Here is a 23,362-nt window from a genome sequence, read left to right on the forward strand (position 1 = left end):
CTTATGCTGAGAATAAAACGGATTTTTTCTTTTTTGAAACAGCCTAAGTTAGTATAAAATTTTTAATGACCCATAAATATTTGCATCAGAGCAATTTTTGTCCATTGTGCACGTCAGAATTGAAAACCGACGATGCACTTTATGAGTTATACAAGGAAGCAATGAAAAAAAAAACGATTAATAGATGATTTAATAGCACAGCTACATGTATCGAGATAATGATCTCATGTTTGGCTAAACAAAATATAATATAAATCACTTTATTTAAAAAATATACTTGTTTATGTTGTGGAAATTGTTTACTTTGATGAAAATTTTAATGGCTTAAAATTATGCCATTGAATATTCACTATTATATTATTTTCTTTTATTATAAATTATATTATGTTAAATAATTAAGTGTACCTACAGTGGTGAAGTCCTGATTGCTGTTGATACAAAACCCAATAGATGAAAACAATGTAAAATTGCTAAAAAAAAATAATTTATTGACTAGTGTCGTAAAATATGTGTTACCGTACTGAACTTAGAATCTAAGTGTTTTTTTTTCCTTCAAATTTTATCTGAACATGTACGAATTTATTATAAATGACCAATATATTATTATCTACTTATATTAATTTAAAATTACACAAATAATGTATTTTGTTTTTATTGTATAATTCATGGATTTGTTTAGAAAAACTTTGGTAAATAATATGGTTTAGAAATACCTGTTGTAAATTATTTTCCTGTGACGGATAGCTATTACCTACTTATTAAAAATAATTACTAATATTATCGGTTAAGAATTAATGATAAATAAATAATATTTCCTTTCCATATTATTATCGCCTTACCTGGGAGTGGCTCAGTGGGTACTTACTATTTACCCTTCCTCCTCTAGATATCTTGTGCCAAGTTAAATTTTTATTCCGACACAAGTGACCTGATAATAATTTTGCTGTCATCACAACTTTGCATGAGGCATGTGATCTGTTAAACTTATTCCACAGAATATATTAAATCTATTTTGTGCTTAGTCTGTACTCAGTGGTAAGGATTTGTATATTTTGGAAGTTTGTTGAACAACTCACAAAGCCGCCTGTAAGTACAAATTGTATTTTTTCAGTATTTTAATGATATTAAAATTTTATCAAAAAGTAGTTCTATTTGTTGAAATAAAATACACAAGTACTAACAGTACTCTTAATAATACAACAGTAGATTATTTTAAATATCTTATATCGGTATGGCAATTTTGATTTTTGAAAAATTCAGTTACCCTGCTCTAGTGAAGTTCTACTGAAGATGTATAATCTAGGAAAAACAATTCTCACGACATTGTGTCTTGATATGATGAAAGACACATTAGGACAATTATACATTACCATTTGTACTGTTGAGTTATTTGGACAGAAAATCTCTGAGTAGTAGGCTGTGTTCTCACAGCACTCGAATATCTTTACAGAATTGAAATAGGACAGTCCTAAGTAGACAGTAATTGATATTTTTTCTGGATTTTTGGTCTAAAACGTCAAAAAACAAGGTCTGTTTTTTTGATCGAAAACAACTCATTCTACTTTAACGTAATGCTCCTAATAATACACCGAGTTTTGAAAAAAACATTTAAATTCTACACGAGAATTTTTCAAGTCATCGAATGTGACACAATTTTAAAATTATTTAATGTTAAATTATTATAGCAGTTAAAAATAAATAAAAAATTGCAATTTTTTTCATTGAAATAATTAACAAAATACAAATAATTAAAAAAATTGTGCCACAGTCGACGCCTTGAAAATGTAATAAAGAATTGAAATGTTTTTTTTTCAAAACTTGAATAGAAGTATTCTTTGAGAACAGAGTTACTGTTGCGTAGGAGGGCAGCAGAGCACGTTTGGAGTAGAAACATGTGTTTTTGTAAAAAAAAATAAATTATGTAGATCCTATTTCAAACTACACCTAATTTGCATTAAATACAATTAAATATCAATGTACCAACACTGTTTAGCTGGGAGCTTTTAAATTGGAATAAATGGAGTGGAGGTAAATATTTACCTCCACTGCGTTCTACCTCCAGCTAACCACCCCAGACGCCACCCTTATCGCATAAAACCCAAACAAATGTTTTTATCAAATAACGGTAGCGTCCCTTTGCAGTTTGCAGTATAAAATATTATGTCTTGCTTGAAACCAACGCCTTGTGATCTGTTTGAATAGTTAAATCGTCGTGTGTATATACATATAATATTTAAAAAATACTGCGCGTTTATATAATATATGTGTGTGATTATTTAGCCAGTTCTTCGCAACTCTGGCCAGCTCTCATAGCATCCGTGTAAAACTGTGAGTACCGACTATAATATGTTAATTGAATTTATCTTAATTTTATGTAATCAATTTATATTCTACAGTACATGAGAATGTAATCTTTTTAAATTCCTTATTTACAATCGTTATAGACTTTAAGACGGAGGCAAATGCTTTTGCCGGTCGTAGGGACTATAATTGATAATAAACAATAAAAAAATTGTGAGATACTTTCTTCCTATATTCGTTTACTCTAAAATCTATTTCTATTCTATTGATTTTATAATGGCAATTCTTTTTTATGACATCTGTAAAATAAATTATTAACGCATTTATAAATCATACAAATATACTCTATTTTTTGTTTTGCTTCTATGTAAGTTCCCAAAAAATTCGCTCCCCTGTTCGACGTGGACCTGTGTCCAACCACAGTATATTTGTACCATTATAAATTAATAAAGCTTATAAATATTTACCTCCACTACGTTTAACCTCCATCCGAGGATGCCGCTGTTGTCATAAAATGTAAGCGATCGATAATAACATTTTAGGGTGGCGTCCCTTTGGAGTAAATATTATACCAGTTGTGTTAGCGTCAGACGCGCCAGGCAATATCTTCGTAGCAGCTCAATTGTAAGTGCTTAGTAATATTATCATTGTTTTCGTTTATTTTCTTTGTGTAGCTTAATTAATTTGTAAACTGCAGTTAAAGAGAATTTTCCAAAAAATATATTATATTTATCATTAGTTTTATTATATATAATTATTGTTATAATAACATCAGTAAAACCAAAAAAAAATATACCATTAATCAACGATACACAAATCAGACTAGGTCCTCAAAATTTAGATTTTACTTCTTTTTTTTAAACAACAATAATTAAAGCATTTAAATGTTTTATTTTTATTTTATCTACTACTTTGACTTTTCCTATTTCGTATGAATTATGAAATAACCGATCCAAAAATACATGAATAATTTAATAATAAAATGTAAAAAAAAATAACAGAGGGTTATAATTTATACTATTATAAAATGCTCTTTTTCCTTGATTTTATAACGGCTTTTTTTTGTATATACCATCTGACCAATTAATGGATTCGAGTAATTCGTCCTGAATATTTGAAATTGAAAGAGATGTCAGGTTTTTGTTGGAAAAAATATGAAGCTTATCAGTTTTTCTAGTTCACCAACACTTTATTGGCCATTATCTTTGAATTCCGTATCCGTCAATAATTTATGTGAGATAAATTAATATTTAATATTAGTTTAAAAATTGTTTACACGGGTTATTGTTTAAATTAGTATAGTATAATCGCTTACATTCCCAGCATTTGTAACGGTACAAAAACGATAAACACATAAATATATCAATAATGTGTATTTATCATATTCATATACTCTGTTCATTTTGCTCTCATGTTATTTTCAAATATATTGCTGCCCAGTGCGATTGCCTCTCCTCGGCCCTCGTTAAAAGCGGCCCTGTATCCAACCATAGTGTAGTACCATTAAAAATCAATAGAGCTTATAAATATTTACCTCCACCGCGTTTAACCTCCGTCCGCGGATGCTGCTTTTGTCATTAAATGTAAGCAATCGATAATAACATCTAAGGGTGGCGTCCCTTTGGAATAAAAAGTATGCTAGTTGTGTTAGCGTCAGACGTGCCAGACGATCTCTTCGTAGCAGCTCAATTGCCACTGTCTAGCAATATCATCATTGTTTTCGTTTATGTTCTTTGTGTAACTTAAATACTTTGTAAAAACTGCAGTTTAAGTGAATTGTCCAAAAAAATTAAATTTCTCATATTATCTATACTCGAAACTCGTAAGAGATTGGGACTAGCGCCATCGGCGTCCGTAAGTACTCGTTGGACTTAAGCTGCGTCTCTTAACGTTGCCGTTGTTACTTTTAAGTTGGGCTTGTAATGTTTCTTGACAATTAAAATAATATAAATACAGTAAAAATGACAATCGCCTCGCGTAGTGTAGGACAGTGACCATTGACCATACTCATTCTACTCTCATACTTTTCTGAAAACATTTTTTCATAAAACTTGGTGATATCCAATTGTTGGACCGGTCCCTTCAATTAGAGTATGAACTAAATAAGACTATTTTAACTCTTTCAATGGTTTCTGTTTCTTTTAGTTGGCTTTTTTAGGGAAATTATTATTAATCCGATTTTTTTATCTCTAGTTGACTCGTTGTTTTCGTTTCAAACCTTCCAAGTCAAGGCTGTTGGAATCGTTGGCTAAAAATACAGCAAACAATCATCCGTCATGGAAGGCACAACTGTTCCAAATAAAAGTGAGTACCTAACATAGAATATATTTTATTGTATTTTTAAACTGGTTTTTTTTTTGATAATATGTGGAATTATAGAACTCCCATTGGTAGTTAAAAAAAAAAAAAAAATGTAAAAGTGCAGCGGGTTAAGAGATAAATGAAATATCTATAATTGAAAAAATATATATTATATTATATAAAATAATAAATTAATAAAGAATTCTTACATTTGGCCAAGCTTTTTCTGTGATAAAATTGTACTAAATTTCTACCTACATATATTAAATCATGTATCATTCTATGTCTAGAAATGAAATATGATTCTAATGAGGAACCAACCACAAACCAATTATATTCATCTAAGTAAGTTGAAATCACCGTGCATAGCGATTTACTAATTTCTATATAATTTGGAATATTTTTTGACTCTTTCAAATATATATATTTCGGGTGATATAATATTACATAAGAAACATAATTTTTTTTGTTTATTATAAGCGAACCAAATAGCGTGGCCGGAATTAAAATGGAAGTTGATGGTTCCGATGACGACCATCGTTCCAAATCTGAGACAGCAATTGTGGATCAAGATATACCAGTTATAAAAGAAGAAGTCTTGGACCCACTTTCAACTGGGTAAGTCCATTTGTTATCGTCGTTTAGATAATGAGATCATTACCCTAATTTTTGTGTGATAATTAATTAAAGGTAAAATTTTATTTTATTTGTAGCTTAAGCGAATCAACCGACGAGACACAGCGTATTAAAATTGAAGATGTCGATTTACCAGATACAAAAAACGAAGATAAATTTGGGAAGAGTTCTGATTTGGCTATTTCAAATCCAGAGAAATTGCGTACAATGTAAATATATATGACTACTTTAATATATATATTGCAATTTAATCCTAAAAATTAAATCTGTGTTTTATTTTAGATTTGGTGAGTCAACCGTCGAGACACAGCGTATCAAAATTGAAGATGTCGATTTACCAGATACAAAAAACGAAGATGAATTTGAGGAGAGTTCTGATTTGGCTATTTCAAATCCAAATCATTTGTGTACAGGGTAAATATTTATGACTACTTTAACATAAATATTAAAACTATCGAACGACATGGTTTTTATGCAATGTGGTTTTAACTACATTATAAGTTGTACTTTTTGTAATATTATGTTACAAAATTATTAGTGTTATGTTGAAATATTATATCAAAGGTAACATAAGTTTTATTTTATTTCAAGCAAACCAAATGGTGTGGCTGGAATTAAATTGGAAATCGATGATAACAATGCCGGCTATTTTTTTAAATCTGAGATAGAAATTGTGGATCATGATATACCAGTTATAAAAGAAGAAGTCTTGGACCATCTTTCTACTGGGTAAGTCCATTTGTTATCGTCGTTTAGACAATACAATTATTACCTAAATGCTTGTGTTTAAAAATGCGTTTTTCTTAAAAAAATTGTGCCTTAAAAGGGCAGTAGACTTCAGAGTGGCTAACCTTACACAAACTAAAAAAACTAATTATTAGGGAATTTTTTGAACACCTTTAAATAACCTTTGGACAATAATCGTTTTAAATCCTAATAAATCTTTTTTTTATGTAGTTTTGGCGAATCAACCGTCGAGACACAGCGTATTACAATTGAAGATGTCGATTTACCAGATACAAAAAACGAAGATAAATTTGGAAAGAGTTCTGATATGGCTATTTCAAATCCAGAGCGATTGCGTGCAATGTAAATATATATGACTACTTTAATATATATATTGCAATTTAATCCTAAAAATTAAATCCTTATAAATCTGTGTTTTATTTTAGATTTGGCGAGTCAACCGCCGAGACACAGCGTATTAAAATTGAAGATGTTGATTTACCAGATACAAAAAACGAAGATAAATTTGGAAAGAGTTCTGATGTGGCTATATCAAATCCAGAGCGATTGCGTGCAATGTTAATATATATGACTACTTTAATATATATATTGCAATTTAATCCTAAAAATTAAATCCTTATAAATCTGTGTTTTATTTTAGATTTGGCGAGTCAACCGTCGAGACACAGCGTATTAAAATTGAAGATGTCGATTTACCAGATACAAAAAACGAAGATAAATTTGGAAAGAGTTCTGATGTGGCTATATCAAATCCAGAGCGATTGCGTGCAATGTAAATATATATGACTACTTTAATATATATATATTGCAATTTAATCCTAAAAATTAAATCCTTATAAATCTGTGTTTTATTTTAGATTTGGCGAGTCAACCGCCGAGACACAGCGTATTAAAATTGAAGATGTTGATTTACCAGATACAAAAAACGAAGATAAATTTGGAAAGAGTTCTGATATGGCTATTTCAAATCCAGAGCGATTGCGTGCAATGTAAATATATATGACTACTTTAATATATATATTGCAATTTAATCCTAAAAATTAAATCCTTATAAATCTGTGTTTTATTTTAGATTTGGTGAGTCAACCGTCGAGACACAGCGTATTAAAATTGAAGATGTCGATTTACCAGATACAAAAAACGAAGATGAATTTGAGGAGAGTTCTGATTTGGCTATTTCAAATCCAAATCATTTGTGTACAGGGTAAATATTTATGACTACTTTAACATAAATATTAAAACTATCGAACGACATGGTTTTTATGCAATGTGGTTTTAACTACATTATAAGTTGTACTTTTTGTAATATTATGTTACAAAATTATTAGTGTTATGTTGAAATATTATATCAAAGGTAACATAAGTTTTATTTTATTTCAAGCAAACCAAATGGTGTGGCTGGAATTAAATTGGAAATCGATGATAACAATGCCGGCTATTTTTTTAAATCTGAGATAGAAATTGTGGATCATGATATACCAGTTATAAAAGAAGAAGTCTTGGACCATCTTTCTACTGGGTAAGTCCATTTGTTATCGTCGTTTAGACAATACAATTATTACCTAAATGCTTGTGTTTAAAAATGCGTTTTTCTTAAAAAAATTGTGCCTTAAAAGGGCAGTAGACTTCAGAGTGGCTAACCTTACACAAACTAAAAAAACTAATTATTAGGGAATTTTTTGAACACCTTTAATAACCTTTGGACAATAATCGTTTTAAATCCTAATAAATCTTTTTTTTATGTAGTTTTGGCGAATCGACCACCGAGACACAGCGTATTACAATTGAAGATGTTGATTTACCAGATACAAAAAACGAAGATAAATTTGGAAAGAGTTCTGATATGGCTATTTCAAATCAAGAGCGATTGCGTGCAATGTAAATATATATGACTACTTTATTATATATATTGCAATTTAATCCTAAAAATTAAATCCTTATAAATCTGTGTTTTATTTTAGATTTGGCGAATCGACCACCGAGACACAGCGTATTAAAATTGAAGAGGTTGATTTACCAGATACAAAAAACGAAGATAAATTTGGAAAGAGTTCTGATTTGGCTATTTCAAATCCAGAGCGATTGCGTGCAATGTAAATATATATGACTACTTTAATATATATATATTGCAATTTAATCCTAAAAATTAAATCCTTATAAATCTGTGTTTTATTTTAGTTTTGGCGAGTCAACCGTCGAGACACAGCGTATTAAAATTGAAGATGTTGATTTACCAGATAAAAAAAAGGAAGATGTGGACCATCTTTCTACTGGGTAAGTCCATTAGTTATCGTGGTTAAAAAAAAAAAATAATAATAATGTCATGTGGACTTATTGACCGGGATTATAGCTAACTTGGTCCTCACCGGTCGGCCTATTGGTGTGGTTTGCCGCTAAAAACCCGGGTGGTCACCTATCCGGGATCAAGCGGTACCGGTCGCCGCTTAACCTCAGGCGCCTTGTGGCAGCTGCGGTATCCACTGCGCCACACCGTACCCGTGTCATCGTGGTTAAAATAATGAGATCATTACCCTAATTTTTGTGTTATAATTAATTAAAGGTCAAATTTTATTTTATTTGTAGTTTAAGTGCATCAACCGTCGAGACACAGCGTATTAAAATTGAAGATGTCGATTTACCAGATACAAAAAACGAAGATAAATTTGGGAAGAGTTCTGATTTGGCTATTTCAAATCCAGAGCAGTTGCGTACAGGGTATACATATATATATATGACTACTTTAATATATATATTGCAATTTAATCCTAAAAATTAAATCCTCATAAATCTGTGTTTTTTTTTTAGTTTTGGCGAGTCAACCGTCGAGACACAAAATATTAAAATTGATGATGTTAATGATAAAAAAATAGAAGATGTGGACCCTCTTTCTACTGGGTAAGTCAATTTGTTATCGTGGTTTAGATAATGAGATCATTACCCTAATTTTTGTGTTTAAACTTATTAAAGGTCAATATTAAAAAAAAAAAATGTTGTCTTTAAAAGTACATAAGTCTTTGGAGTAGACAACCTTACACATAATAAAAAAACAAAATTAGGGTGTTTTTCGAAGTCTGTCAATATAAGTCGACTAACACTATACATTATTTTTTTTTTTTTGTTATGATCTTTGGACAATAATTAGTTTACATCCTTAAAAAATCTCTGTTTTTTTTTTAGTTTTGGCGAGTCAACCGTCCAGACAGAGTATTAAAACTAAAGATGTTGGTTTGAAAAATTCAAGGCGTTAAATATGGCTAAAAGAAAAACCATTTCGTTTTCTTTAAATAAAAACCCTATTTACTACTATTTTATTCATAACTATGTCCCTTTAACTTTGTCCATTACTAATGAAATAAGTGATTTAAATATTGTATTTTACTCAAAACTTTCTTTAATCCGTGTGTTCATATTATAACTAAACAAGCATTATTATACGATTTTTCGTTAAACTTAATTTAGGAATTTCCACTATATGTATGCTTTAAAAATGTTGTATTTTACTTTATTACGATCTAAACTTGAAGACATTTGTTTGATATGTTAATCTAATAAAATATACATTCCGGTTGAAATACTATATCATAGGTAACGTGAGTTTTATTTTATTTTAAGCAAACCAACTGGTGTGGCCGTAAAATAAGCAATTTATAAATTATATTTTACTCAACATTTTCCTTAATCCTTGTGTTCATATTATTACAAAAACAAGCATTAATAGACGAGGTCTCATTAAAAGTACTTGTAGGAATTTCAATTATATGTATGCTTTAAAGATGTTATATTTTACTTTAGTACGATCTTAACTCGAATAAACTAGTTTGATATGTCTTTAAATCAATCACAGTTTGGCAATTTTTATGTTTCTACTGTGATTTACCTGGAACCCCTCATACTGAATGAGAGATATGAATTATTAACACTTAAACTTCTACATAAGTTTTTAAACAAGGTCGTGGATTGTACGGAGTTGATTGAAAAATATGTTTTCCGGCTGAAATATTATATCAGAGGTAACATACGTTTTTTTTTACTGCAAGCAAACCAAATAGCGTGGCCGGAATTAAATTGGAAGTCGATGATTTCAAATCTGAGATAGAAATTGTGGATCATGATATACCAGTTATAAAAGAAGAAGTCTTGGACCCTCTTTCTTCTGGGTAAGTCTATTTGCTATCATGGTTCAGAGATTGAGATTATTAACCAAATCTTTGTGTAAGAGCTACATTAAAGTCAGGGTACAGGGTAAATATATATGACTACTTTTATATATATATATATATATTGCAATTTAATCCTAAAAATTATTCATATCCAGAGAATGATCTGTGTACAGGGTAAAAAAATATATAGTTATTTACTTTAAGATGTATGTATATATATATAAAAATTATCGACCAACATGGTTTTTGTACAAGCGGCTCTACTGTTTATAATTTATAAATTATATTTCCTGTAAATTTAAACACTATTTATTGCTAGCGGACAATTTGAATTTGTTTTAAGCCAATTCGGTGCCATAACTACAATTTACTTTCTTAAAAAAATTTAAACGCTTTTTAATAGTGGTGTAATGACAACGGCAAGGCGTTAAATATGGCAAAAAGAAAAACTATTTCGTTTTCTTTGAATAAAAACCCGAATTAACACTATTATACTCTTAACTATGTCACTCTTACTAGGGCTAATGAACTAAGTGATTTAGATATTATATTTTATTCAAAACCAGTTTTTATTGCTTATGTTCATGTTATAACTAATCAGGCATTAACTAGGTGAGATGATTCATTAAACGTACTTGTAGGGATTTCGTGTTCTATTTTACTTTAGTACGATCTTAACATACTTGAATACACTAGTTTGACGTGGCCAAATAGCTGTTTAAATCAACCACAGTGTTTATGAAAAATTCAAAACAATTATTACCTACGTTAGTTAAGAGTTATAAATAAGTAACACTTAAGATAGAAATTGTGGATCATGATATACCAGTTATAAAAGAAGTAGTCTTGGACCCTCTTTCTACTGGGTAAGTCCATTTGTTATCGTCGTTTAGATAATACAATTATTACCTAAATGCTTGTGTTTAAAAATGCGTTTTTCTTAAAAAAATTGTGCCTTAAAAGGGCAGTAGACTTCAGAGTGGCTAACCTTACACAAACTAAAAAAAAACTATTTATTAGGGAATTTTTTAAAACTTTTGAATAACCTAATAATCGTTTTCAATCCTAATAAATCTTTTTTTTATATGTAGTTTCGGCGAATCGGCTACCGAGACACAGAGTATTAAAATTGAAAAGGTTGATTTACCAGATACAAAAAACGAAGATAAATTTGAGAAGAGTTCTGATTTGGCTATTTCAAATCCTGAGCAATTGCGTACAGGGTAAATATATATGACTACTTTAATACATATATATATTGCAATTTAATCCTAAAAATTAAATCCTTATAAATCTGTGTTTTATTTTAGTTTAGATAATGAATCTAAGACATAATGTGCAATGCTATAATACAAAAAAACAAAAATTTACCATCACAATTTATTATATATCGTTTTGTTTTAGCAACACATGTAATGAATGTACTGCGAAGCATCGCCAACTTTTTTCCAGAGGAAATCCATCAACATCCACTCAGGAATCCACACATCATCGCTTACGTACGGCACAGTCTAAAGAAGATACAGCAGAATTGTGCTTAAAAATGTTCGGAAAGCCTTTCCAGTGCGAGGTGTGTTTGATGAGATTTACACAAAAATTCAATCTTAAACAGCATGAGAGAGCACACACAAACGGGATGCCTTACCAGTGTACTCTGCGTTTGAAGACGTTTACACGATCTGAAACACTTAAAAACCACAAAATGTCGCACACGGGCGAAAGGCATTTCCGATGTGATCTGTGCCCGAAGAAGGTTCTAACATCTTACAGTCTTAAACAGCACAAAAAGACACACTTGCGCGACAGACCCTAACGCGCACATATAATGACACAATGCGCTAAATGAAGTTTAATTCCGGTTTTCGCCAATAGATATTTAAAACCAATTTTTGAATTTGGTAATATCTCTACAGAATTTATTATCAAATTTATATGTACTATCAAAGTATACCGTAAAGCATACCTGTAAATTTACCTTTGTACACTGCTCAAATTCGTTTATAATTATTATGAACTGTTCATTTTACTCGGATATTTAATGTGGATAATATTTTTTTTGTTGTTTTATTTAAAGCGTACAACAAAATACAATGTACATACAAATTACAATGAGTTATTTGTCATGTATACAAGCAAGCTTGTGTCGAAGGTAGTGAGTTATGATTTACTTGAAATACAAATAGGTACCAATAACTAGTTTAAGCGGTATTATAACAATAACATTTTTCTGAGATAATGTAACCATTAGCTAATATTTATATAAATGTCCTCAAGTCATAAATTACCAGTTATTAATTGTTATTTTCTCAATGATACATCAGATCCTCCAACAGTAGTTTTCTGTATATCGGTTTTTAAGGGGTTTTGTATAGGCAATATTATCACAGTCATGAAGCCCCCACCTTAAGAGGGCGTCGCACCGCTTATTTTTAAGGAGTAAAGTATAGGCAATTTTTTACAAAATCTTAATTTAAAGGTCAAACTGTGATGTGTAATTATTAGTTCAATAACTAGGACTCTGTTTTGGTAGTTAATTTATTTTTTCGACTATCACGGCATCCTTGAAAGCGATTTAAAAATGTTTTTTCATCTCAACTTGTTTAAGCAGACTTAAGTATAACGCTCGATACATAGTTTAGAAATAACGACTGTTTTAATATTTTCAAATGACTGTGACTTTCCAAAAAATAATTTTTTTTTAAAAAACGCACCGTCTTGGCTTCCGCAATATTGTTTTCTTTTAATTTTGTAATGGGTGCTTTTACTCTAAAACCAAAATTATGTTTTGGTACAAAACTGTCATGTATAAGCAAGCTTGTGTCGACGGTAGAGAGTTACAATGTAGTTTAAGCGGTGTTATAACAACACCATTTTTTTGAGATAACCTTTAGTAAACCTTAGATATTTAATATCACAGAACTGTACACATAACTTTTATGGTTCAAGAACCGACTAATTTTTTAAATATTCTTAAGTGGTTTCAATGCTTACATCAACCTAATAATTTCCTGAGGAAAGTAGACATGTACCATTAGCATAAGTAGCAATACGTTAGGGGTACTTCTCCACACATCCCAATTTTAAAGGCTTTCCAACAGTTGCAAAAATTATCAAATTATACTACATTTATAGCCTTAGTTTTAATGTATATAATTGTTGTTATAATAACATCAGTAAAACTAAAAAAAAATATACCATTAATCAACGATACACAAATCAGACTTGGTCCTCAAGATTTAGATCTTACATTTTTTTTTTTAAACAACAATAATTAAAGCATTTAAATTTTGTATTTTTATTTTATCTACTACTTTGACATTTCCTATTTCGTATGAATTATGAAATAACCGATCCAAGAATACATGAATGATATAATAATAAAATGTAAAAAAAAAACAGGGGGTTTTAAATTATATTATTATAAAATGCTCTTTTTCCTTGATTTTATAACGGCTTTTTTTTGTATATACCATCTGACCAGTTAATGGATTTGAGTAATTCGTCCTGAACATTTGAAATTGAAAGAGATGTCAGGTTTTTGTTGGAAAAAATATGAAGCTTATCAGTTTTTCTAGTTCACCAACACTTTATTGGCCATTATCTTTCAATTCCGTATCCGTCAATAATTTATGTAAGATAAATTAATATTTAATATTAGTTTAAAAAGTGTTTACACGGGTTATTGTTTAAATTAGTATAGTATAATCGCTTACATTCCCAGCATTTGTAACGGTACAAAAACGATAAACACATAAATATATCAATAATGTGTATTTATCATATTCATATACTCTGTTCATTTTGCTCTTATGTTATTTTCAAATATATTGCTGCCCACAGCGATTGCCTCTCCTCGGCCTTCGATAAAAGCGGCCCTGTATCCAACCATAGTGTAGTACCATTAAAAATCAATAGAGCTTATAAATATTTACCTCCACCGCGTTTAACCTCCATCCGCGGATGCTGCTTTTGTCATTAAATGTAAGCAATCGATAATAACATCTAAGGGTGGCGTCCCTTTGGAATAAAAAGTATGCTAGTTGTGTTAGCGTCAGACGTGCCAGGCGATCTCTTCGTAGCAGCTTAATTGCGAGTGCCTAGCAATATCATCATTGTTTTCGTTTATGTTCTTTATGTAACTTAAATACTTTGTAAAAACTGCAGTTTAAGTGAATTTTTCAAAAAAAATTAAAATTTCTTATATTTTCTATACTCAAAGCTTGTAAGAGGTTGGGACTAGCGCCATCGACATCTGTAAGTACTTGTTGGACTGTTTATGATAAAAATAATATTAAAAACATTTCGACATTTGGTTTTAGCATGTACAAAAAACAATTTTAACACATTTAAAACGTCTAGGACACACTCGACTATCTAAACATATTATAACAGTGCTGATTTACAAATTTGTTCTTAAATAATATTTTAAAAGTTCCTATCACGAGTATAGCTGCACATAAATTTCCTTTTTTTTCAGATTGTTGAATTCAAATTTTCTATGCTTGTCGATGGCTATTAGCCTGACATACTTACAAAACTAAAATTGTCCACAGCTTTTAGCTGCCGTTAAATCCATAAGAGTGTGTGTCAGTAAGAAACCTGAGGTTCGCCTTGTAATAATTGTTAATAATTTAAATAGTATAAATACAGTCCAAGAAGGAAACGTCTCACGCGTATTGTAGGACAGTGACCATCTACATTCATACTTTTTCTACAAACATTTTCCCATGAAATAATAGTTTTTGATAAAATATGGAGATTTGTACCGGTCCCTTCAATTACAGTGTAAACTAAATAAGATTCTTTTGACTCTTTTAATGATTTCTGTTTCTTTTATTTTATTTTGCAAGGAGAATATTATTGACCTGATTTTTTATCTCTAGTTGGCAGATTCGTTGTTTTCCTTAAAAGTTAAGGCTGTTGAGCGTTGGCTAAAAATACAGTAAACAATCATTCCACATGGAAGGCAAAGCTGTTTCAAACAAAGGTGAGTACTAAACATAAAAATATATTTCATTATACTTTTTGTATATCTAGAGCTCTTCCTAAAATTTAAACGGCAATGTATATTAAATGGTTTAGGTCTGTTGAAAGTAGCAATAGAAATGCGAAAATAAAATTTTTCCATGTTTTAGCCATTTTAAAATCGTGAAAATAGTGATATTCTTGCAATAACAATTTGTGCATCTAGGTAAAATGATTTTAAAGAAAAAAAAATTAACACTTATAGTCACTGCATCGGACCATACTTGACTATCGCGGCCCTGTAACTTTATATTGTATAAGACATTTTTATTGTGTTAGTATGGTTTTTAAATGTCCCAAATGTTTTGATATAAAATGTGGATTTATAGAATTCCCACCAACAGTTAAAAAAAAAATAATGTAAGATAAAGAAGCGGGTTGCAGAGATAAATGTAGAAGGGTTAAAAATAAGAGATAAATGAGAAATAATTGGGGGGAAAAGTGTAAAAAAATAAAGAATTATTTAAAAAAAAAAAAAAAACTATTTTTGAAGTGTGGAGAATAAAAGAAATAGCAGTAGATAGAAATTTGGGGGGGGGGGGAATTGTTTCTCTAGAAAATCATATTTAAATAGGACAAAGCGAAGAAGAAGAAGTAGAACATTATGACATAACTCAACTGGCCGAGCTATTTCTGTGCTATTAAAACTATACTAAATATCTACCCTACCTATATTAATTGATATGTCCAGATCTAGCGTATGATTCAAATGAGGAACAAACCACAAGCCAAGTACATTCGCCTTAGTAAGTTTAAATAAACGTTCATAGCGATCTACTAACATTATAACGCATAATTTTTTCTCTATTGTAAGCAAACCAAACGGCGTGGCCGGATTTAAATTTGAAGTCGACGATTTCGGTGTCTACCGTTGTTTCAAATCTGAGATAGAAATTGCAGATCCTGATATACCAGTTATAAAAGAACAAGTCTTGGACCTTCTTGCCACTGGGTAAGTCCATTCGTTATTGTCGTTTAGACGATGAGATTATTAGCTAAATGTTTGTGTTTAAACTGTTAAAAAATACATTTTTTTTTTGTTGAAAAAATTGCATCTTTAAAAGTGCACAAGTCTTTGCAGTGGACAACCTTACACGTACTAAATTAGGCAATTTGTTCAAATAAATCTAAAACCACGCGATAACCTTTGGACAAAAATTGTTTTAAATCCTAATAAATCTTTGTATTTTTTTTTTTTTTTGTAGTTTTGGCGAATCAACCGGGGAGACTCAAGGTATTATTATTGAAGATGTTAATTTGACAACGTCAGCTGAATTTGGGGAGATATCTGATTTGACTATTTCCAATCCAGAGGATCTGTGTACAGGGTAAATATATATGACTACGTTAATGTATCTGCATACAAATTATCCAACAACATGGCTCCACGGTTACCGAGTGATAAATTATAAATAATTAATGCAAATTTAAACACTAGCGGTTGATTCGAATTTGAAAAAAGCTTATTCAAAGCCATAATAAGAATTTTCTGATAACAGGATGTGATTATATATATATGGAAAATTTAATAACTCTTTTGTCATCTTTAAAAAAAAAAAAAACACTATTCATAACTATTGTTCGCTCAACAATGTCACACTATTACTAGGGCTTATAAAATGTATAAATTATATTTTAATCAAAACTTTCTTTAATCCTAATGTTTATATAATTGCACTAATCGACCATTGACTAGATGGGGTTTCGTTAAACGTAATTTTAGGAATTTCCACTATATGTATGTTTTGAAAATGTTATATTTTACTTTATTAGGCCAAGTGGCGCGGCCTTACATACATTTGAAGTCGATGATTTCGATGATTACCGTTGTACAAAATCAGAGTTAGAAATTCAGGATCACGCTTTACCAATTATTGACGATGAAGACGTGGACCTTCTTTTTACTGGGTAAGACACATATGTATTACTCTGGTTTTTGTTTGTCACATGCAATGTATTAAAACATAGACGTTGTGGTTTGAAAATGGTAAAACAGTGCACGTTAAAGAATGTTTTGTTCGCACGAATTAAAAAAAAAAATGACCATCACAATTTTATCGTTTTAGCAACATCGAAAACCCATCAACGTCCACTCAGGAATCCACACATCGTCTCTCACAATTGGCACCGTCTGAAGAACACAGAGAATCGTTTCCCGAAAAGTCCAAGAGGATTTTTCAATGTGGTTTGTGTTTAAAAACATTTACACGGTCTGGAAATCTCAAGAGACACAAAATGGCACACACTGGCGAAAAGCCTTTTGGCTGTGACGTGTGCCTTAAGACGTTTTCGCGGTCTTACAATCTTAAAGAGCATCAAAGGATACACACAAAAGAGAGTCCTTTTAAGTGTGAACTGTGTTCGAAGACGTTCACACGATCTGGAACACTTAAGATCCACAAAACGACACACACGGGGTCAGGCGGCCAAAGGCTTTACCAGTGTGACGTGTGCCTGAAGGTTTTTTTACGATTTTATCTTAAAAGACACAAAATGACACACAAACGCGAGTGGCCTTAAATATGCACGTTCGGACACACGTCGCTATTTAACGCGTTTATTTATAACTTTTGCCAATTGATAAAAAAACCATATTTAAATTGCCAATATCATTTATGTACTATAAACGTATGTAGTGTCAAAGTATATGAACCTTGAGAAATGTGTAAATTTACCTGTGTTACATGTTAAACATAATGTTCTACATTTTATGATTATTTTCTTGTACAATATATGTTATACATTATCACCATGATTCTGTTTTATAAATTTTCTTATTTATATAATATTTATTCACATACCGCTGAAATTATTATGTATTGTTAACTTTAATCGAATATTTTATGTGCAGTATATTTTTTGTCGTTTTATTTAACGCGTACAATATACAAATTACAATGAGTCATTTGTCATGCATACTAGCAAGCTTGTGTCGAAGGTAGAGAGTTATGATTTACTTGAAATACAAATAGGTACACAACTAGTTTAAGCGGTATTATAACAATAACATTTTTCTGAGATTATGGTTACCATTAGCTAATATTTATATAAATGTCCTCAAGTCCTTAATTACCAGTTATTAATTGCTATTTTCTCATTGATACATCAGATCCTCCAACAGTAGTTTTCTGTATATCGGTTTTTAAGGGGTTTTGTATAGGCAATATTATCACAGTCATGAAGCCTCACCTTAAGAGGGCGTCGCACCGCCCATTTTTAAGGAGTAAAGTATAGGCAATTTTTTACAAAATCTTAATTACAAGGGTAAACTGTGACGTGTAATTATTAGTTCAATAACTAGGACTCTGTTTTGGTAGTTAATTTATTTTTTCGACTATCACGGCATCCTTGAAAGCGGTTTAAAAATGTTTTTTCATCTCAACTTGTTTAAGCAGACTTAAGTATAACGCTCGATACATAGTTTAGAAATAACGACTGTTTTAATATTTTTAATTGACTCTAAACTTTCCAAAAAATAAATTTTTTTTTTAAAAACGCACCGTCTTGGCCTCCGCAATATTGTTTTCTTTTAATTTTATAATGGGTGCTTTCACTCTAAAACCAAAATCAAGCGAGTTATTTTCAGTCTGCTTAAACATGTTTTTACCACTGAAAATCACCGGTGCGACGCCCTCTCAAGGGAATTGATAGCGGTCGGGTTTAAGGGGTTTTGTATAGGCAATATTTACACAGTCATGAAGCCCCACCTTAACAACAATAATAATAATAATACCAAATAACGTTATTGTTGAACTATGTTAAATTTGATAAAATTAACAATATTATTTCCAAGTAACGAGTTGCACTTGAATGGTAAAAAGCTGTATTCCATTACAAAGTGGCCTTTTTTTTTTTTTTACAAATAAATGAAATTAAAATTCACTCGTGTAGCAATGACATTTCGAGTTGCTCCAACTGTCTGAACATTTTAATGATAAACAGAGTAAAATACTTAGGTCTAATCATAGATACTATGACTTGGACTGGAGTGCTCATATTGATAGTCTTGTAGATCAATTATCTATGAATACAATTGTTGTAGGTCTGTCCATTCTTTTTCAGTCAAATAGTTAAAAAACAGAAACTAAACGTGACATTAGAACGTACGATATTATGTTTTGGTACACAAAGAAAGAATTTGTTAAACATTTTGTTGATTATCTAGGTACGACTATTTTTTAAATTATTTGTATATAAAAAAAATGTATTTGTAATAATTTAAGTAGAAATCGTGGCTTTCAATAAAATAAAAAAATGTGTTTGCGCATTCATTAGAAAGTTTATAATATTTACTCTATTGTTAAATTAATTATTTTATAGATTATAGATTATATGCGCATTGATAGTTTTAAAAGTCATAATTATCTAAATTATTAAAAAAATGTTATATTTACTATATTTCTCTTTATACCCAATTTTTTTGAACTCGTTTACAAAAAATGAAATATTGTACTTTGTATATTGTAGTATATATCAATGATTTATAGCAATAAAAAATAATAAAAAAAAATTTACAAAAAAAAATGTTATTTCATTATGAAAATTAAATGTATTATGATGAAAAAAATAATAGTATGTTAATAACTATTCATAAGGTACCCCATTAAACTTATCTGATGGAAATCGACTAAAACACTTTATGTTTCTCCTAATGTGGAAACTTCCACATAAGTATGCAACAGAGAACTCTTATGTGACACATAAATTGATTATGCATACGGTCATTGATGGACTTAAAGTGTACAACTTAAATTTTTTCTTTACGATTGACATTATCATACGTATTTACTTGCCTATTTTTTTACTTAACAACAACCTTATCTAACTTTGTAAATGTGTACAGTAATTTTCATAATTTAATAATTACATATTATCTATATATATGTTTTTCAATTAAAACCATAAACTATATTTCTTTCCCAGGTTTGTTTTAATTTCAATAGAAAAAACAATACTCTTAGTCAAAACAAACCTGGGTATTTGTTTTATTTAAATAACAGCTGCTGCTGTAAATAACGAATAGTTATTTGAAAATTACTGTTTGTTATTTAAAATACATATTTTGTGTTTAATTTTTTAAAAGAATAAATTACTTTAAATAATTCTATTGTTTATAATATTATAATATAAGGTCGAGTAGGGCAGTTGTAAACAAATGAGGCAATGTGTAATTGATATTTTTCCATTATTAACGCAACGCAATACTTTTAATTAAAAGATGCCAATTATAATACATAAGTAACACATATTGTTCCATTCGTTTACGATTACCTCACCCATTAACATACATTTTAAATACAAATTTTAATGATTTTTATTACTCCCCAACTTTTATTTTAACAACAGCTATTGATTGTTATAATTATTATTTTAAATTTAACAAAAACTTATTTAAGTTTGTTAAAATAAATACATTTGACATTTGATTATTTGGATACTTGTTAAAATATACAATTGTTATTTTTATTTTCATTAATAGCTTATTATATTAATTTTTTTTTTAACAAATGCCCAGGTCAAGTGATCTAAGAATAAAAGTCCGTGATGTCATAGTTTTGTATACTTAACGGCACAAACTCGTCTAGATAAGTGTTTAAAAAAAAAAAAAAATTGGCAAGTCAATGCGAAATAGGAAAAATTATTTCTTAACGTCGTTAGAAAATTATCAATATATTTTATTCACGCGTTATGTAAATGAGATAACAAAATTGAAATATAACAAATGTTCAAAAGATTGCAGCAAATATGTATTTAAAAGTATTCGAACAGGTCGAACGTTGAAACAATGAGATCGCGACAACTAATAACGTTAAGAACGCGGCAAAAATACGTACTGTTAAACAAATTACAACGTATAAAGTAGTTTCAAGAGGAATTTTGTTTTCTTTAAAAATAAATTACCTATATTTTATAAATAAATTATACTTAAATTTACTACGTACCATTTTGTTTTTGGAATAAGTACGTTAAGAACATTATTAAAAATAATATTTAAAAAAAAAAGAAACAACAATAATAATAAAAAAAAAAAAATCATAGGACCGTGTACAGTCGGTTTAACCGTTTTTCTCGTAAGTCGTTGACGAATTTGTCGGCTTTGGCACTCATGCTGTTTGGCGTTTTGTAGTCGTCAAACAAATGAGCGTTTCTTTGGTACATGAACACGGCGGTCAGAAAATCCCACAACGTGAAGTCCGGCCACAGCACGGGCGTAAAATAAATATAACTGTACGAACACTGAAACACAAAGGATAATAATTAGTCGAGCACACGTCGACGAAACGTGGAACCGTAGGTAGACATCCGACGTACCTGCCATATCATGAAGTCGCTAAGTCTGGTTTCTCCCGACGTGCGTATCAACAGGTCTGGCGGCGGCGACGGATATGTATACAAACACTTGTCGATCATGTCGACGCTTAAATCGGAGTAGTCCAAATGATTTTCTTTGACGCCGTTGGCTATTTGACTCATAGCGTTGGTCAGCTCGTCGTGACCTGGACGATTTTTTTAGTTTCAACAAGGTGTAACTCAACCACCATTAACAAAACTAACCTGTATAGCCAAAAGCCACGTTCAGGATCGCTTGAGTGTTGTGTCTGGTGACCAACATGGATTCGGCCATCAGTTTGGTCAAATCGTCTGGCAGTTTCGATAGATTTCCAATAATTTTTACACACACTCCGTGCTCGTTTAGTTTGTCTCTAAATCAACAGAACACATTCGGTCAGTATAAAAAGTGTACAAAGTATATTAAAATTATCACACAGTGCGCGGCGAGACGCTGTCGAATGGACGAAACGCGGTTTCAACTCGGAAAAAATAAGTCAAATACATGTGAACAGTTTATAAATTAGATTAGATTAATTTTGATCATATTATTTACTTGCTAAAGACAAATAACTTTTTTCGTAGAACAAGATCATTTTGGATAAATTGTCGATATTCCATATTGAATTATTTTACTAGGCCAATTTTTTACTTTGTTTTAATATCATTTACACCGAAACAATGGGCGATAAACGAAAAAATTGTAGGTACGGCGCTTACTTTTCTTCTAGGAGCTTCTTGAATTTTTCTCTGGTAAGATCGAACAGCGCTTCGATTTCCTCTCGGGTTCTCTTGAAGTTCTCCAAACTGAATGCGTACACAGTAACTTCTTTGATGCCCAAATGTAAACACCATTGTAAAGTTTCAGACAGTTTATCGAACCTAAACATTTGCAATCACAATATTTTTTTTGTAAAACACCTATCGTTGGCGAACTCACCCTTTCGAATGTCCTTCGCTGTTGTCCACGTTTCTCTTTTTGGCATACCGTCGGTTGCCGTCCATTATGAACGCTACGTGCTTCGGTATCGGCCCGTAAGTCAGGACGTGGCCGCAAAACCGTTGCGGCCACGTCATCGACGAGTTGTCACGGATCCAAGACATGTGGACGCTGCCTTGAACTTACCCGTATCGGTGTGGCTTGACACGACCGATCCGTTCGGATATTGCGTTTTATCTGGATAATATGACAATATCCTTTGAAAAACACATAGCTCGGCACGTGCAGCCTATTCAACAACGGTGCCGTTTTCTGTTTGTACGGCAAAGCGATGGCGGTCGACCGGCTTGAATTATTAAACGTTAAAGTTTGGTGTAGAAAAATAAATTGTAAACGAATACAAACGCTCGAATAACAATCGACTAGATATTAACGCTTGACTTTGGACGTGCCAACACACGCCTCTACACGTCGTCGAAAGCCGTTTGATAAGCGACCCGTTATCACTGTTATCGCTCGACGAGCAGTTGATAACCGACATTATTCCATGACCGCTTAGGTGTGACCGGCGCACGTCATGGAAGAAACGATCACGGTGTGCAAGGCTGTCCAAAACTAAAACAGCGACTACAAAAATATTTTAGAAAATTTTACAAGAGAGCCAGAGTTTACTAAACAACAACAGGCCTTGGTTTTTCAGCTAATATAGAAACGTTAAAAAATTATATTATAATACAATAATATGTTGATAATTATCATTTTTGTCCTTGGCTCAAAAGTCGAGACAAATAGAGGACTTGGGTTTTAGGAGGTAAATTAGACACAACAAAATAACAAAAATATAAAACACAGTATATTCCAAGTATTTCATGTTAAATTAACAAAAAAAGTTATGTAATCGAGTTGAGAATAAAAATACTAA

At 30.7% G+C, this 23,362-nt stretch overlaps 1 protein-coding gene across 1 annotated transcript; it reads right to left on the bottom strand.

Moving 5' to 3' along the window:
• Positions 1-20,680: 20,680 nt before the first annotated feature.
• On the bottom strand, positions 20,681-22,911 carry LOC126842350 (dehydrodolichyl diphosphate synthase complex subunit DHDDS-like). Its single transcript, XM_050579284.1, has 5 exons — positions 22,441-22,911; positions 22,221-22,382; positions 21,726-21,874; positions 21,483-21,667; positions 20,681-21,407 (listed from the first exon to the last, which is right to left on the bottom strand). Exons 1-5 carry the CDS (start codon positions 22,602-22,604, stop codon positions 21,204-21,206), a joined length of 864 nt encoding a protein of 287 aa, XP_050435241.1. The 5' UTR covers positions 22,605-22,911; the 3' UTR covers positions 20,681-21,203.
• Between the last annotated feature and the right edge of the window lie 451 nt (positions 22,912-23,362).

Source organism: Adelges cooleyi, unplaced genomic scaffold, assembly GCF_023614345.1.
Source record: "Adelges cooleyi isolate 19-005CV unplaced genomic scaffold, UGA_ACOO_1.1 ACOO_flye_CR_arks_rails_tigmint_CR_PRNA_519, whole genome shotgun sequence".
In the NCBI taxonomy this organism is placed as follows: domain Eukaryota; kingdom Metazoa; phylum Arthropoda; class Insecta; order Hemiptera; family Adelgidae; genus Adelges; species Adelges cooleyi.